The sequence below is a fragment of the Triticum urartu genome, chromosome 5, assembly GCF_003073215.2.
Source record: "Triticum urartu cultivar G1812 chromosome 5, Tu2.1, whole genome shotgun sequence".
In the NCBI taxonomy this organism is placed as follows: domain Eukaryota; kingdom Viridiplantae; phylum Streptophyta; class Magnoliopsida; order Poales; family Poaceae; genus Triticum; species Triticum urartu.
The window spans coordinates 58,552,640-58,569,376 of record NC_053026.1 but is presented as its reverse complement, the minus strand read 5'-3'; the positions used below and the strand labels follow the sequence as shown (position 1 = coordinate 58,569,376).

The 16,737-nt window shown below is 46.1% G+C and overlaps 1 protein-coding gene and 1 long non-coding RNA gene across 3 annotated transcripts; one reads left to right on the top strand and one right to left on the bottom strand.

The window, feature by feature from the left end:
• Positions 1–671: 671 nt before the first annotated feature.
• On the bottom strand, positions 672–2,503 carry LOC125555636 (zealexin A1 synthase-like). The gene is made up of 2 exons (XM_048718524.1): positions 1,553–2,503; positions 672–1,462 (listed from the first exon to the last, which is right to left on the bottom strand). The coding sequence occupies exons 1-2, from the start codon at positions 2,450–2,452 to the stop codon at positions 842–844; spliced, it is 1,521 nt and encodes a 506-aa protein (XP_048574481.1). The 5' UTR covers positions 2,453–2,503; the 3' UTR covers positions 672–841.
• Positions 2,504–4,980: 2,477 nt separating this feature from the next.
• LOC125507889 lies at positions 4,981–10,791 on the top strand. 2 transcript variants are annotated; one of them, XR_007283092.1, is made up of 5 exons: positions 4,981–5,289; positions 5,356–8,598; positions 10,033–10,162; positions 10,376–10,422; positions 10,687–10,791. It is a non-coding gene; the product is annotated as an uncharacterized LOC125507889 (long non-coding RNA). The 2 variants fall into 2 exon arrangements; XR_007283093.1 differs by having other exon boundaries at positions 5,356–9,517.
• The last annotated feature ends 5,946 nt before the right edge of the window (positions 10,792–16,737 follow it).

Sequence of the window (16,737 nt, the reverse complement as noted above, 5' to 3'; positions counted from 1 at the left end):
CCATGCAGCGAGAAAACTGTGCAGGCGGCAGCGCCAGGAATAGCGATCGTTGAGGAGGCTTCACGGGGTATCAACCGGGGCAAGTATTTATATGCAGAAGATGATGTGGCACATTGCTGATGTGGACAGTGTGCATAGTGAGAGAATAGGATGTAGTGGGGAGCAACTTCTTAATAATGATAGATTCCTCCATAATTAATGGTAAGTAGTTAACGCATATCTACGCTACTTCCTTCGTCTGGTTTTATTAGTCTATCATGTATTTTGGGTCAAACTTTAACCTTAAATTTAACTTTTTTTTGAGCATCAGACCTTAAATTTAACTAGGAAATAAGTTATATAGCACAAAATTAGTATCATTGAAAAGTTCTCTAGAATACGAATCCAACAATACTATAATTTTTTATGGCATACAGCATATATATATATATTTCTAGTCAAACCTATGATCAAAATTTGACATAAAATATAAAGGGAGAAATAAACCCTGATGAAAAAAGTATAAATTATCAACACCGAGATAGAAACTTGTGTGGCCAAGAAGCTTTCTAGCTGGCGAATACTCTTGCCCATGGGACATAGAGTTTCACTTGCACCCGAGCACACGTCCCTCCATTGTTGTTCATGTGATAGCTACCGAATTGGATGCATTTGGCATCTACAGTTCTCCATCGATACAATCAAAACTCTTTGAACAAAGAAACAAATGAGTACAACAGCCTACCGAGATTTACACAGGGTATTCAATCGTGCAAGGCCGCAACACGAATCTATTGGCCACGGGTACCAATCAGCTACTACCTCCGATCTGAGGGAGTACATATTTTTCCTAACAAACAAATCAATTCTCACATGGAACGTGGGGTTTCGCATGCACCCAGAGCTTGGACTTCCTTCTCACCGTGATGCCGAAGGTCTCCGTCATGTCTTCGGCCCCGACGCCACAGGGCAGCTCCCAGTCGAAGTGGAAAAGGAGGCTAGCCAGCGCCAGCTCCATGTTGGCCATCCCGAGCGACATGCCGGGGCACATCCTCCGGCCGGCTCCGAAGGGGAGGAACTCGAAGTCGGCGCCCTTGAAGTCGACGGTGCTGTTCTCGAACCTCTCCGGCCTGAATGCCTCCGCGTCGCCCCAGTACCTGTCGTCCCTCCCCATCGCCCACACGTTGACGAACACCTTGGTGCCCTTGGGCACGTCGTAGCCCATCACCCGGCACGTCTCGCGGCACTCGCGTGGGAGCAGGAGCGCCGCCGGCGGGTGCAGCCTCAGGGCCTCCTTGATCACCAGCTGGAGGTAGCCCAGCCTCACCTTGACGATGTCGTCCTCGGTCAGCTTGTCTTGCCCGTTGAAGGCCTCTCTCACCTCCGATTGCACCTTGTGGAGAACTCGTGGGTTTCTCATGAGCTCCGACATGGCCCATTCTAGCGTCGTCGACGATGTCTCGCTCCCGGCAGAGAAAATGTCCTGCAGTTAGTTACCATTCTGCTCAGAATTTTCAGAGCCGTGTAAAAATAAGATGGCCGAGAGGAATGATGATCGTAGATAATATCTTACGAAGATGACGGTGCTGATGATCTCGGTGGTGAGTTCAAACTGCAGGCCGCCGTCCTTCTGCAGCCTGAGGAGGACGCCGAGCAGGTCCTCGTCTCTCTCGTCCGCTGGGATGCCGGCGCGTTCTTTTATGATGCTCTGCACGATGCGATAGATGTTCCTCTGGCACCTGACCATGTCCCGCGCGGCGACGCTGAGCCGGCGCACGAGCCGCGACGACGGGTACAGGTCAGCGAGATTGATCCCGCCGGTGAGCCGCACGGCCTCGTCTAGCTCGTGCAAGAACTCGTCGCGGTGGTGGCACCTACCGCCGATGGCCGCGCGCACCACGGAGTCGTTGGTCATGCGGCACATCTTCTCGCTGAGGTTGACTGCTTGGCCATCACGGCACCCGTCGGAGACGGCGCGCAGGAGGCGGGCGACCTCGTCCTCCCGTGCCGGTCGGAAGGAGAGCACGCGGCGCTGGCTGAAGAGCTCGTGCACGCAGATCCTGCGGAGCTCGCGCCAGCGGTCGTTGTAGTGGGAGAAGAGGATGCCCTTGCCACCGCAGCTGATGATGTCGAGCGTGGCGCTGAGGTGGCGGCTGGCGAAGGCAGCGTCGTGGGTCTTCATGACCTCCCTGGCGGCCTCGGCGGAGGAGACGACGAGCGTGGGCACGGCGCCGAGCCGGAGGAGCATGAGCGGGCCGTGGGCACGGGAGAGGTCGCGCATGGCCCGGTGGGGCAGGTCCCCGGAGCGCGACAGCAGGAGGTGGTGCAGGCTGCCGATGAGCGGCAGCTGCCATGGGCCGGGTGGCAGTCGCTGCCCGCGGGTGGGTGATGCGTAGTGGTCGATGACCAGTTTGAGGATGAGCAGAACGAAGAAGAGGAAGAGTAGCGGTGAGAGCGCCGTGAAGTCCATCATTTTGCTCGAGGATTCTGAGTGAGTTGCAGCTGATGAAGGCAAGGCCCCAGCTTGCACGTAGATATAGAAAAATATGCCACTAGCAGAGTGAAGAGATCTCGAAGCCGTCCTACGGGTAGCTGCTTATCCACCCGCCGAAGACATGCATGTGCCTATAGCGGCGCATTCACATTATTAGGCCAATTCCAACGCATGACTCTATTTTAGTCCGCGTTTGTTTGTTTCAATCCAAATGAAGAGATGGCATGGCTCAACGCGCGGCCGTAACTGTAATTTTTTTATCCGTTTGACATCTATCCCGTCCCATTTCTGACGCAAATCTATATCCGGTTTATGTTCATGCAGACGTCAAACGGACGGACACGCGCTTACTCGTCGTCTGCCTTGAAGACGCGTGGCGACGGTCCACCTACCTCCACCGTTCAAAATGAATGCGCACGTGCGGCAGGTCCTGGCTATCAGCCATCTAGCTGGTGGGTCGTAGTCGTTCTTAATGTGGAAGCTGTGGACCGGCCAGTTCACAGCTTTCACTTCCTAGCCGGCCTGCTTTCTCGAGCCCCGATACGAGCAAATCCTAGCCGCCACCGTTGCATCCTACTCATCCTCCTCCCGGCCGGCGCCATGGGCTGGCATTGGATCAGCAAGGGGAAACACGACCATGAGGCCAGCTCCTCCTCTGGTCGTCACCGCTCCACCAGGTTCGCGCCGCCCACACCACTTGCTCTGCCTGCATTTGAGATTGCGTAGCCGCCGGCCGCTCAGCGCAATAGGTCGTGCGTCCACGCCAACGTCTGCCGGCGCTACTAGGAGACGGCGATACCACTGCCGTGGGGCGATGTTCACCTCCCCAACAACTAGCATCTTTTGGTGGATCGCATGCCAATCCCACCGTTGCCGGTGAGCGGCCGTGCCCGCCGCGACGAGATCGACTGACGCCACGCCCATCTGCCACCTGATCTGCTCTACGACCCCAGGTAGGCCATTGATTCGCCGCTGTGGGATATGTGGCTCCACGACGAGCACGACTACATCGGCAATCCTTTTTTGCCGGTTGTCCTACGAGCCTGCGCTGCCCGCGTCCTGCTCGTGCTGACAGACCGCCCCAAACTGCGGCCGTAGGCGTGTGCGCGGCATCACGCCAACGCCATCTCCGTCCCCGTCCCGCCACCGCCACCTCCCATGACCAAGGAAGAGGAGGAGGCCGAGCTCATGAGGCGGGTCATGGAAGACTCCATGATCACCCACGACGAGCGGCAATGGGAGGGCTTGAAAACCCAGTTGGCCCTCTCTGCTGCCGGTGACATGGCCATCCCGGAGCTGGACATGGCTATCGAGGAGGAGGTGCGGGAAGAGGTGGTGGAGGAGCCACCCATTGCCGCTGGAACCCGCGTCTGGTGGGCCAGCGGTGGAGATGGTCATGCACGACGTCAGAGATGGCCGACTCGTTGGGTATTGGCCCATGGTCAACCACGCTGTCGTGGTCACTAAAGCAGGAGCAGGAGCCATAGGAGGAGGTGGTGCAGGCGCCTCCGGTCTGGCAGGGGCCGCCGGCCCATCTCTGGCAACCACCTCCGTACCTCGACCTCACCGGCGACGACGACGGTGGCCTCACCGCATGGGCCTTTATCTAATTTATTATATATTTTTTAAGTTTTAGTTTAATTAAGAACTGTGTTCGACTTGGATATTCTGGACGTGTGGATGTTTAATATTAATATTAATATTTTTATATTATTTGCAAGAGTTATTTGGGTTTTTTTGTGCCGAAATCAAAGTTCAAAAACACGGACGGTTTGAGATGCAGCGTGTCGATTGGGTGCACCGACGGCCGCACGACCACAAACAAACGGCCGTGTCTATTTTTCTGCCCCAAACAAATGAAGACCGGACATAACGAACGTCCATTTAGGGCCGTATGTTGGAATTGGCCTTAAGCAGCACAACATACATGCATGTCCGTTACCCGTGTGCATCCAGCAATAGAACCGAACAAGAGAATCTTTGTACATATTTAAAAAGTTCATCCTCATTATCTTATTTACTCCCTTCATTTCTTTTTAGTCTGCATATAATTTTTGCCTGAAGTCAAAATATCTCTATTTTGACCAAGTTTATAAAAAAATATCAACATTTATAATACCAAATGAATATCTTTAGATTCATTACGGAATATAGTTTCATATTATGGAGAAAGGCGTTTTGGAGGCCGAGCTCCATGAAGGCCTTTATTTTTGAAAAAATCAAATTCAAACTTCTATGATTCATTTTTTTTAAATATGTGTGTATGTAAGGATGTAACTCACATGTGTGTAAAAATTCATGATGAAATACCTTGAGTTGTGACCTGTACAAAAAAGATAAATTCACCTTCATATATAGAAACTCTATTAATAACCCTGGGTGAAGAATAAGTAATTCTTCACCCTGGCGCATCCATGCAAACCTCAACCGCGATAAAATTACGTTTCACACTTGTAAATTTACGTTGATGGGAGTGCTTTACTGGTCGTTTAGGAGGTAGCCCACCCCGCCATTACGGGGTCTCTGCCCAGGTTACAGGTTCATGTACCTGTATCTTTTCTAACCCACTCGGCTCGACACCGTTTCTCTCTCCCTAGTCCATCCTCCGATTGCGGCGGCGGCGGCGACGGCGACTGTGCCGGTGGGACAACCCGGAAGCGAGGGCTAGTCTCCACCCTGGCGCGTGGTGTACTCCCCCATTCCCTCTCTCATGCTTGCAGGAGGCGAAGTGGACAGTGCAAAGATCCGACGCGAGGTCGGGCGGCGACAACTGCCTTCTCCTGCGTCCATCCGCACCTTCGTCGGTCTTCTCGCCGGTAAGAACTCCCTCTTCCTTTTCCTGTCGTTTCCTCATCCATCAATTTCTGAATTTTTAGGGTTAGGGTTCTTGATTGTTTAGGAGCGGGGCAAAGAAAGAGGACGAAGGCCAAGAAAGGATCCCGGGTTGCCCAAGAAGCTGCTCCTCAGGTTTTGATCTCAAGGGCAAAATTTGGGGTTCGGCCCTAACAAGAGCCCTCATTCTGTCCGACAAAAAGAAGCCCTTATTCTGTACGCAGTTCATCCTCACTTTTCTGCTAGATTTCACCGTCACATCAGCAAACCTATGGACTAAAAGAAATCATGCAACAAAAGAAAAAAAATACATTCCCTTCCCCTAATAGTTCAACACTTCTTCAGACTTTATGCAAATATTGTGAGTATTGTTTCTATCCTCTGAAGGTGTTAAGACTTATATCCCGAATGCCAGTGCAGTAATTAATTAGATTCTCGGAGTTGAAAGCATCCAGTCATGCTTATTTTAAATCTTTTCTCATTGTAGTTCATATACCTGTCCGTGGATCACTCAGGTGTCATTTTTTTAATAACTCAACTTTAGTTTGCAGTAACTAGTTTCAAAATGTTTTGAAAATGCTACTTGCATTCAGGAAGAGAAAATAGTATACTGAGAAGTACCTACCATGCCCCTAGCCCCCTACTATGATTTCAGCATAGTTTATGGTATACTAACAAGTACCTACGATACGATGCCTCTGTATTTTTTTTACTTGGGCCCTTATTTTAATCTCAGCTGTAGTTAATGGTAACAAGCACCTACGACGCCCCTATTTTATTTACCTGGGCCACTAATATAATTTCAGCTCTATTTGGTCTTTGGAAATGGTATATCTGGAAATAAAGCACTATGCGTGTAATTCTATCATTCTGCAAATTAGTCAATTTTGTAGTTTCTTTCTTTTCCTTAGTGATATGCCAATATGTTTCAGCTCAGCGCATGGAGTAATTTAATGGTCCTTCTCCTGTGATTTACTAGATTGTCAGCAATGATTCAAAATGTCAGTTCCTTTAGACATAGATGTGGAATAAAGCATCAACCTATTTAATAATGTATCCATCCATCTAGCAACAGGTAGCGTAACAAGCATAAGTAGATAGTGACCCAGACAAAGAAACCCACTAAAGAGATTGCAGGAGTATTGGTGAGCGCTCTGAATCTACAAATTCCTTGATCCATTTTTACATTATGCAAGCATAACAGAAGAGATAAAATGTAGACACTTTTAGGCACATACCCCAAATATGCCTGGCGTTAGATCCAGATCAGTAAATTAACAGTATGCCAACTACACATAGCAATTCAGATGAAAAAGATGTAGACATAAAATGGGAGCACAGTAGCCAGACACTTTGAACTTCAAATATCATAAACTCCTATATGAAAAGGTAAATTCTGACTGATGCTTGTGCAATTTCTGTTACCATCTAGTTTAATTCTCTGTATGTATATGCTATGTATAAGTAAAAATATGCATGTGTCTGTTTTCCTCAGGGAAGAGCATTCCTCTATTTATTTTATCATCTAATTTAATTCTCTTTATGTATACATGTTATAAGAAAAAATCTGCATGCGTGCTTTTCTCTAGCAAAGAGCATTGCTCTATTTATCTCGGACCATCATGTCTCATTCACTGGGTTGTTGGTAAGAATATATCCATGTTTTAATGTTTTTCCGACTACAGTTTATAGTTGTAAAATCTGTCATTAAGCTTCAGCAGTTCAATCTTGCAAGCTTCTTTGAAGTGCGGTCTGCCTGAGATTAACCCATTGGCTTTGACTAAGAGTTCCAATTAATTGTTAGGTTGCTTATCCTAAAGTTCATGATCCTGCATGCGAGCAAAGGATGAGATAAGCGCAGTTTTGTCTCTGTAGTTTTCTAGACTTTATTCATCATGACGATTTTATGGAGTCTGAACAATGTGTAGCTGCAAGGGAGGTTCCAGGAAGACTTCAAGATGCTAGGCATCATCCATTTTGAGGTCGTTTTAGCAAGACCTGATGTTTCAGTGCATACAGCACAATGTAACATATCAAGTCAGTTTGTTTCTGTAATTATACGGCCTTGTCCATATGTTTTACCCCAACCATCAGTATTTTGCATGATGCCCTAGGTAATTTGTGTTCAGAAATTGACATTGTGTATCTGCATACTTGGCGGGCAATATCATTACCTGACAGCCTCCGGACACATTCCTATAGAATCTTAATTCTCAAAAAAGAAACCCTATAACCTTAGGAATTATTTCATTCCTCAAAAGTATACTTTTGTTGCAGGGGTAGTATATTGGAAATCAGGGGCGGAGCTCAGCCACCAGCTCCATCTACTCGCACGAACAACAATTTTTGTACACATGTGCACAACTGTATTTGCTTTCGTACCAATAACTGGAAAGATAATATTAATCTCCTTGATTTCACCGACAATTGCAGCATATGACGCCGATATAAGTTGTCCTGCCAGTTCTTTAACAGAATTAGGAGTCAGGTTCCCAAACAATTATCTGAAACTTACCTTCTTTGACCATCCTCACCTTAACTTTACATCGCACCCGCCTTGCGAGAAGGACAGGTTACTCGGCTCCGTGTCGTAATTTTGCCTCACAAGCGTTTTGTTTCTATGGTGGATGTGGCACCCACTCGAATATAATTTTACCTCAGACAACTTTTGTTTCTTACGGTGGTTGTGGGGTGGTGTAATTTTACCTCAGACAGCTTTTGTCTCTTATGATGGTTGTGGCGTGGTGTGTGTAGCTTATTCCTCACCCAGGGTGACGAATAGCGCGACCCTATATATATATATGTATATATATATATATATATATAAATTCTTTTAATAACGCAGGGTGAAGAATAAGTAATTCTTCACCCTGGTTGGTCGATCGAGCTGGATAGCCGATTCCTTCGTCGCACCGTGGGGTGGTGTAATTTTACTTTTTCTTTATGACGGTTCCTCCTTTTGCTTTTTTTTGCTTGGTCGTGCGGTTTGGATCATGCCCACTACCAGCCGAATCAACAAAAAAAAAGATCCCAGGGACGAACAGCGGCGGCGAGCGGTCTGGGGCTAGGCGAGCGGCGGCCGTCGTCCGGCAGCGATACGAGTGGGCCCGGCGGGAGCTCGGACTCCAGCGCCATTCTCTCAAGCCCGGTGTGGTGGGACGACGCCTCGCCAGCAACGAGCACCTGACCACAGTCGGGCGCAGTCTGCGACTCAGGGGTTGGAGGCGTCCTCGTCTAGCCGACGAGCTGGTTATGGTCGGGCGGGCAGCGCGTCGTGGCTGCTGCGTGAAGAGGTACTTCGTCGCTTTTTGGTAGATGCCCCCATATGATTTTGCTTCAGGATCCAGCCCTTTCAATTTGATTCTATTTTACGGGAGCTATGATTGATTCTCACTACAACTTCACCATCGATTGCTTTATTATGCTTGACTACCTGTGTAGATCAAGATCCCACAGGCTGGCATCCATGGCTGGATATGCTTCGGTAGCCTCACTTTATTGCCTCGATGTTGCCGGCCGATGGCCGTAGCCTTATAAGTGTTGCCTCAGATCTTGGACTATCTCTTCAGGAGCAAACACATATAACAATAAATCAGACGCATGCAGGCAACACTTCATTGCACACGATATACTTGATCCGACAGCTAGTTTATCCGTATCGCTGCTTGATGCGGAACAAACATACTACTGGTCAATTTCGCAATTCAGTTGTTGTTCTGGCCCACTAATAATCAAAAAAAGTGACGAAATCCTTATCCTTCACTTGCTGGTAGTAATTCCCAAAAGAAACCAAGCAAAGGATTGGGAGTAAAAACTAATTCCTTGCCCAATACACTACTGATTCCCTCCTCTAAAGTCATATCCCTCTTCCCATTATTGCCAAATAGGCTATAGATGAGTTGCTCGGGTGGCCTGAGGCAAAACAAGAACCATTTGTACTCCAATTGGTTAGGAGCGTGGTTTTATTGTTCTTCAGTTTATTAGTGCGAAGTTGGTTGCATCATCCGCTTCAGGAGATAGTCATGTGCACCACGAAACTAGCTTCACTTGAAGATAGTATGAGCAGGCATACCTCCTAGTCTAGCTAGCTGGGCTATGCAGCTATCTGATTGTAATTCGGAACTAATGTCTTTCGTAGTTCCAACAAATCAGGGATTTAGTACGAAGCTAATTTGGAGCCAGGCAAGTCGGGATTCACATCCCTTTTCGGAGGTGAGATAGCCCCGCCATCACTCATCATTGCATACTTATAGAAATCAATCTAGCACATCTGCTCCCTCCACCATAATTTATTTGAATCTGTAGCAGACTGGTTTGCTCACAACCTGTTTGATAGAATACCTACAAGAGCCAATTATCCATCTCCACAAATATCCCTGTGGTCTTCCCATCAATTGCATCTTAATTTGACTCCCATTTTTGCAGATTAGTTTGTTTGCATATTTATTTTTGTACTGGTATTGATCATGTACGCTTTTTAGTCCGCGAATCAGCAACATGGTGCACACATATTTGTTTCTTGCGATTGGTTACAGAAGCCTAATTAACTATATTCACCTTTTAGCAGTAATACAACTATTTGGTTATTTCCTACTTCCTTTTAGTGATTATCACTCCGACAGGTGGATGCACACGTATAATGGGTGTGTCATGGCTGTATTTTGCCTGTGACTATCGGAAAGTAATCTCCTTTATATGACTATATTTTTTTGGGAATTTGTACTTAGATGGCTAACCAACAAAGGCAGGAGATTCCAGCGACAGATTTGAGGTCGGCGCCTCACGAAGGCATGCTCCTTGCCGGGAGAGGCAGGGGCATCCTTTCTTGGTCTGCAGCTTTCACCTCTGTTGCTTCAGGTGAGCCCTGATTTCTCATCCTATCATTTCTTTTTTAACCTCCTATAACTCCAGCAATGTCCTTATTTGTTTGATCTATTTGTATTTAAAAAATATGATTAGGATTCCACTATTTGATTAATTCGTAGAATTACTGAACTATATAATCATTTTTGTTTTGTGCTCATGCCGTGCTTGTTGAATTGCTTACTAGGAGGTTTATTCGATTTATAGATAGCGGCACAAGTGGAGCAGGAGGCTGCAATGGATTTTATACTATGGTACGTGTGCACTTCAATCAACGCAAATTACTCTTTATATTTTAGTTGCATTTATTGCACGATCTAGAAGAGAAGCTTCGATTTTGGCAATAGACGCTGGACAAAGTTGTTGCTAGTTTTGGAGGTTTATTGTGATAGTTATCATGTCCTATGTGTGAGCAGCAGTACAAGTGAGTTAACATGTTTATGAGTTTATCACATGGTTTTCTCAAACAGAAAAGTAGCTTCCTGATGAATCAGATGTACTTCTATGTGGTGCTCCAGCTGATTCGTCGCTTGTCAGCCTGTCATGGATAATCGGTGCATGGTAGGAAGTACAATGGCAAAACGAGGACGGATTGAAGGCAGCGGATTCCGTGTTGGTCGGAGGGAAGACATTGTCTTTATGTAAGTGCCTCCTGCAACCATCTCCTTGTAGCCTCAGATAATGACTTCAGGTAGGGCAGACCAAGTGACATAACTGTAACTGCGATAATCATTTTAGTAATCTTATTTGATGATATTTCTGGAGGGATATGTTCCTCAGCTGTTCATATTAATGTTTCTTACTGTTGTCGGCTAAAATTTCACATTCAAACTGAACTTGTTATCACAGAAGTTAGGCCGAGATTTTTTTTGTTGAATAGTAGCTTCTATTTTTTTCATTTATTTATTGTGTCTAGTACCTACCATATGGTTTCTGGGAAGAAGTATCCTCCATATCCCAGTCACACTTTGACTTTCTTGGTCTCTCCATTAGCAAAATTACAATGTGTGTGATCTGTCTATGTTTGCAAGTATACTGATGTAATTTCACATATTGCCCCGACTTTTGGGGAATCCTTATCAACTGAATGCATTTTAGCATTGAGAATGGAGCCACTCATGTGTATTGCCACTATAACCTCTATAACCACGCAACATGCATCCCTTTGATGTGAATTTTTTGACAAGAAACTTGTTGGCATTAACTTTGATTTTGCCATATTTACTAGTAACATTTATTCCATCTCAACAAGTTGTTGCCCCTTTGTAGGATCGAAAGTATGTCTAGAGGGAGGGTGATTAGACTACTTGACCAAATAAAAACTTAACCTTTTCCCAATTTTAGTTCTTGGCAGATTTTAGCTATTGTAGGACAAGTCAAGCAATCATCACACAATTCAAGCAAGCATGCAAAGAGTATATTGGCAGCGGAAAGTAAAGCATGCAACTTGCAAGAATGTAAAGGGAAGGGTTTGGAGAATTCAAACGCAATTGGAGACACGGATGTTTTTCCCGTGGTTCGGATAGGTGGTGCTATCCTACATCCACGTTGATGGAGACTTCAACCCACGAAGGGTAACGGTTGCGCGAGTCCACTGAGGGCTCCACCCACGAAGGGTAATGGTTGCGCGAGTCCACGGAGGGCTCCACCCACGAAGGGTCCACGAAGAAGCAACCACCCACGAAGGGTCCACGAAGAAGCAACCTTGTCTATCCCACCATGGCCATCGCCCACGAAGGACTTGCCTCACTAGCGGTAGATCTTCACGAAGTAGGCAATCTCCTTGCCCTTACAAACTCCTTGGTTCAACTCCACAATCTTATCGGAGGCTCCCAAGTGACACCTAGCCAATCTAGGAGACACCACTCTCCAAGAAGTAACAAATGGTGTGTTGATGATGAACTCCTTGCTCTTGTGCTTCAAATGATAGTCTCCCCAACACTCAACTCTCTCTCATAGGATTTGGATTTTGTGGAAAGAAGATTTGAGTGGAAAGCAACTTGGGGAAGGCTAGAGATCAAGATTCATATGGTAGGAATGGAATATCTTGGTCTCAACACATGAGTAGGTGGTTCTCTCTCAGAACATATGAGTTGGAATTGTGTATGTGTTCTGATGGCTCTCTCCACGAATGAAGAGGAGGTGGAGGGGTATATATAGCCTCCACACAAAATCCAACCGTTACACACAGTTTTCCAATCTCGGTGGGACCGAATCAACAAACTCGGTCGGACCGAAAAGGTAAACCTAGTGACCATTAGAGATTTTCGGTGGGACTGACATGCAACTCGGTAGGACCGATATGGTTAGGGTTTGGGCATAACGTAATCTCGGTGAGACCGATTACACAAACTCGGTGAGACCGAGTTTGGTAATAAGCTAACCAGAGAGTTGGTCAGGCAAACTCGGTGGGACCGATTTGCTCTTTCAGTGAGACCGAAAAGTTACAAAAGGGAAACAAAGAGTTTACATTGCAATCTCGGTGGGACCGATTCGCTCTTTCGGTGAGACCGAAAAGTTACGAAAGGGAAACAGAGAGTTTGCAATCCCATCTCGCTGAGACCGAGATCCCTATCGGTAGAACCGAATTGCTAGGGTTTGGCAGTGGCTTATGACAAGTGAAACTCGGTGGCGCCGGATAGAAAGAATTGGTAGGACCGAGTTTGGCTTAGGGTTTAGGTCATATGTGGATATGAGAAAGTAGTTGAGGGTTTTGGAGCATATCACTAAGCACATGAAGCAAGAGGCTCATTAAGCAACACCTCATCCCTCCTTGATAGTATTGGCTTTTCCTAAAGACTCAATGTGATCTTGGATCACTAAAATATAAAATGAAGAGTCTTGAGCTTTTGAGCTTGAGCCAATCCTTTGTCCTTAGCATTTTGAGGGTTCCACTTTCACATCCATGCTATGCCAATCATTGAGCTTTCCTGAAATAGTCATCTTGGAATAGCATTAGCTCAATGAGCTATATGTTGTTATGAATTATCAAAACCACCTAGGGATAGTTGCACTTTCAATCTCCCCCTTTTTTGTAATTGATGACAACATATAGATCAAAGCTTCGACAAATGATAATAAGCATGAAATATATCGTCGCTTTGAGAAGTATGTGACAAGTAAGAGCTCCCCCTAAATTTGCGCATATTTAAAATTTGCTTTGGACTGCAAATGCACAAAGAGTTAGAGTCATGGGTTACTCTTCCATGTCACATACATCTTGGTGGAGCGCTTAAAATGATAAGAATGAAATACATGCACTCATCACCAAGAATAGTGAATGATCACATAAGATAGATAAGATGATAATATTAAGCAAACATTAAGTGTAGCTTATGATCAAACACATGATCATCAATGTCTCACGAGCAATGACATAGTATCTCACACAAAAGCAAACAAAGTTGAAAAACCACCAAATAAAACAAGAGAGAATAAAAGCAACACTCTCTCTCGAAGCCTATGATCTATACATTTTCTCCCCCTTTGGCAACAAGTTACCAAAAAGTTCCTGGAAAATGCATAGTGCTAAGTCGACACTTAGGCTTGATCTTCAGGTGGTGGTGGAGTCCGGAGCACTCCAAGGACGAAGCCTTCTGTAGACGTGGTCGGAGTCGAGGCTGAAGTGGACGCTGGAGCTGGTGGAACTGAGGCTGTAGCTGGTGCAGACGTGGTGGCTCTGGGGTCAGCAACTGGCACTGCAGACGACCTCGGACCTCGTGGCACTCTGGCAAAGGCGTCAGTTGTAGTCTTGCCTCTCCTCTCCTGCATGTCATCCTGGAGCTGCTCCACTGCAGTCTGAATCTCTGTCACTTTGACATCCAAGTCATAGAACTTTTGTTCCATGATCCTCTCTAAGCTTGCCTGGTTTTGAGTTAGGGTGGCTAGTCCTTGCTGAATCCGCAGGGTGGATGCAATCAAGTAACCAAGCTGCCAGGAGAGGGGGGCGCACCCTGGTGGGTTGTGCCCACCCAGGTTCCCCTCTCCGGTAGGTCTTGGCTCCAGAAATTCTTATTTGTTGTATAAAAATTCCTCACAAAGTTTCGTTCCTTTCTGAGAACTTTTATTTCTGCACAAAAACAACACCATGGTAGTTCTGCTGAAAACATCGTCAGTCCGGGGTTAGTTTCATTCAAATCATGCAAATTAGAGTCCAAAAAAAGAGGAAAATCGTTAGGAAAAGTAGATACTTTGGAGACGTACCAACTCCCCCAAGTTTAAACCTTTGCTTGTCCTCAAGCAATTCAGTTGATAAACTGAAAGTGAAAAAGGAAAAACTTTTACGAACTCTTTTGCTCTTGTTTGCATAAATGAGCTTAAACAACACCTAGGTTTTCAGCCAACATTATAACTAACCATGCCGACAATAACTCCTAAAGATTATATTAACTCATATCAATGACATAATCAACTAGCGAGCAATAAAAGATATCTCAAATGGCAACACGTTGTCAAAACAACCATGATATAATATGATAGTAGTGGTATCTCGCTAGCCCTTTCTGAGACCGCAAAACATAAATGCAGAGCACCTCCAAAGTTCAAGCAGAAACTAAACATTGTAATTCATGGTAGAAAAGATCCAGTCAAGATGCACCCAACATTAGCTACACACAATGCATATGTCAGGGTACTTCGGACATGGTGTCCGAAGACGCCGAAACTCACTCCGCCGCCGAAGATGATGATGATGAGGAGGAGGAGCAAGAAGAAAGCAACCCCCCCTCCCCGAGGGGGGAAAGAAGAGGGCGGCCTCCACAAATCTGGAGGCGGAAGCGTCCAAGAAGGGGAAGGTCTCCCTCGCGGATAGCTCCGCATGGGACGTCGACAGCAGCCTAGATTGGCGCCCCTGGCCGAATCGTAAGTATCTAAAGACCCCAACGTATTCATATATCAGCCTTTTTACTTTGTGATTTTAACATGTTGAACCATGTACTTGCAGTCAGGCTCGTTCCGCCCTCGAGCGATCCTCGTCTTCAGGGAACTCGCTGGACCCGAAGGCGATGGACAGCGGGTCCCTTCCGACGGCCTCCTCTCCCAAGGTCATGGATGACACCGAGGTGTTATCCCAAAGGATCCCAGACCAGGGAGAGACGCAAGAGGTCGTCAGGGCGGCGCCAGAGGGCAATACCTCGGCTTCCGGACACATGGGGGAGCAGATCCCCATGGAGACTGGCGATAGGGGCCACATCCAATTCGGCCACCAGCCGAATACGGTTCCGAAGACCCCTACGGCTCCGGGATCCGGCAGGCAGCCTCTGCTACCTCTTGAGCTTGCGTTGGATTTCCCCGAAGAGGAAGGGATGATGCAGCAGAGTAGCGTAAGTATTTCCCTCAGTTTTTGAGAACCAAGGTATCAATCCAGTAGGAGGCCACGCTCAAGTCCCTCGTACCTACACAAAACGATAGCTACTCGCAACCAACGCGATTAGGGGTTGTCAATCCCTTCACGGTCACTTACGAGAGTGAGATCTGATAGATATAATATTTTTGGTATTTTTGGTATAAAGATGCAAAGTGAAAAGTAAAAGGCAAAGTAAAAAGCAAAACAAGATTAAAGTGATGGAGATTGATATGATGAGAATAGACCCGGGGGGCCATAGGTTTCACTAGTGGCTTCTCTCAAGAGCATAAGTATTCTACGGTGGGTGAACAAATTACTGTTGAGCAATTGACAGAATTGAGCATAGTTATGAGAATATCTAGGCATGATCATGTATATAGGCATCACGTCCGTGACAAGTAGACCGAAACGATTCTGCATCTACTACTATTACTCCACTCATCGACCGCTATCCAGCATGCATCTAGAGTATTAAGTTAAAAACAGAGTAACGCCTTAAGCAAGATGACATGATGTAGAGAGATAAATTCATGCAATATGAAATAAACCCCATATTGTTATCCTTGATGGCAACGATGCAATACGTGCCTTGCTGCCCATTCTCTTGCTGCCCCTTCTGTCACTGAGAAAGGACACCGCAAGATCGATCCCAAAGCTAAGCACTTCTCCCATGGCAAGAACTACCAATCTAGTTGGCCAAACCAAACGGATAATTCGAAGAGACTTGCAAAGATAACCAATCATACATAAAAGAATTCAGAGAAGATTCAAATATTATTCATAGATAGACTTGATCATAAACCCACAATTCATCGGTCTCAACAAACACACCAAAAGAAGATTACATCGAATAGATCTCCACAGAGAGGGGGAGAACTTTGTATTGAGATCCAAAAGAGAGAGAAGAAGCCATCTAGCTACTAACTATGAACCGAAGGTCTGAGGTAAACTAATGGCCTTACAAATAGCAATGCATGCAGGTTAAATTCCTCCTGTTTGTGCTCATCCCACACACGTACACCGTTTCCATTCCATAGCTATAAAAGTTCTTCAACTAATGGCCTTAGGTACACATCAATGTCGTTGCCGGATTGCTTAGGGCCTTGGATGAGAACTGGCATCATAATGGACTTCCGCTTCATGCACATCTAAGGAGGAAGGCTATACATACATAGAGTCACGGGCCAGGTGTTGTGATTGCTGCTCTGCTCCCCGAAAGGATTAA

What these genes read in the sequence shown, in the direction of transcription:
- LOC125555636 (XM_048718524.1), bottom strand. Translation starts at nt 2,452, where the DNA reads ATGATGGACTTCACGGCGCTCTCACCGCTACTCTTCCTCTTCTTCGTT. An exon ending in TCATCAGCACCGTCATCTTC is followed by an intron (nt 1,463 to 1,552) that starts GTAAGATATTAT and finishes AACTAACTGCAG; the next exon opens with GACATTTTCTCTGCCGGGAG.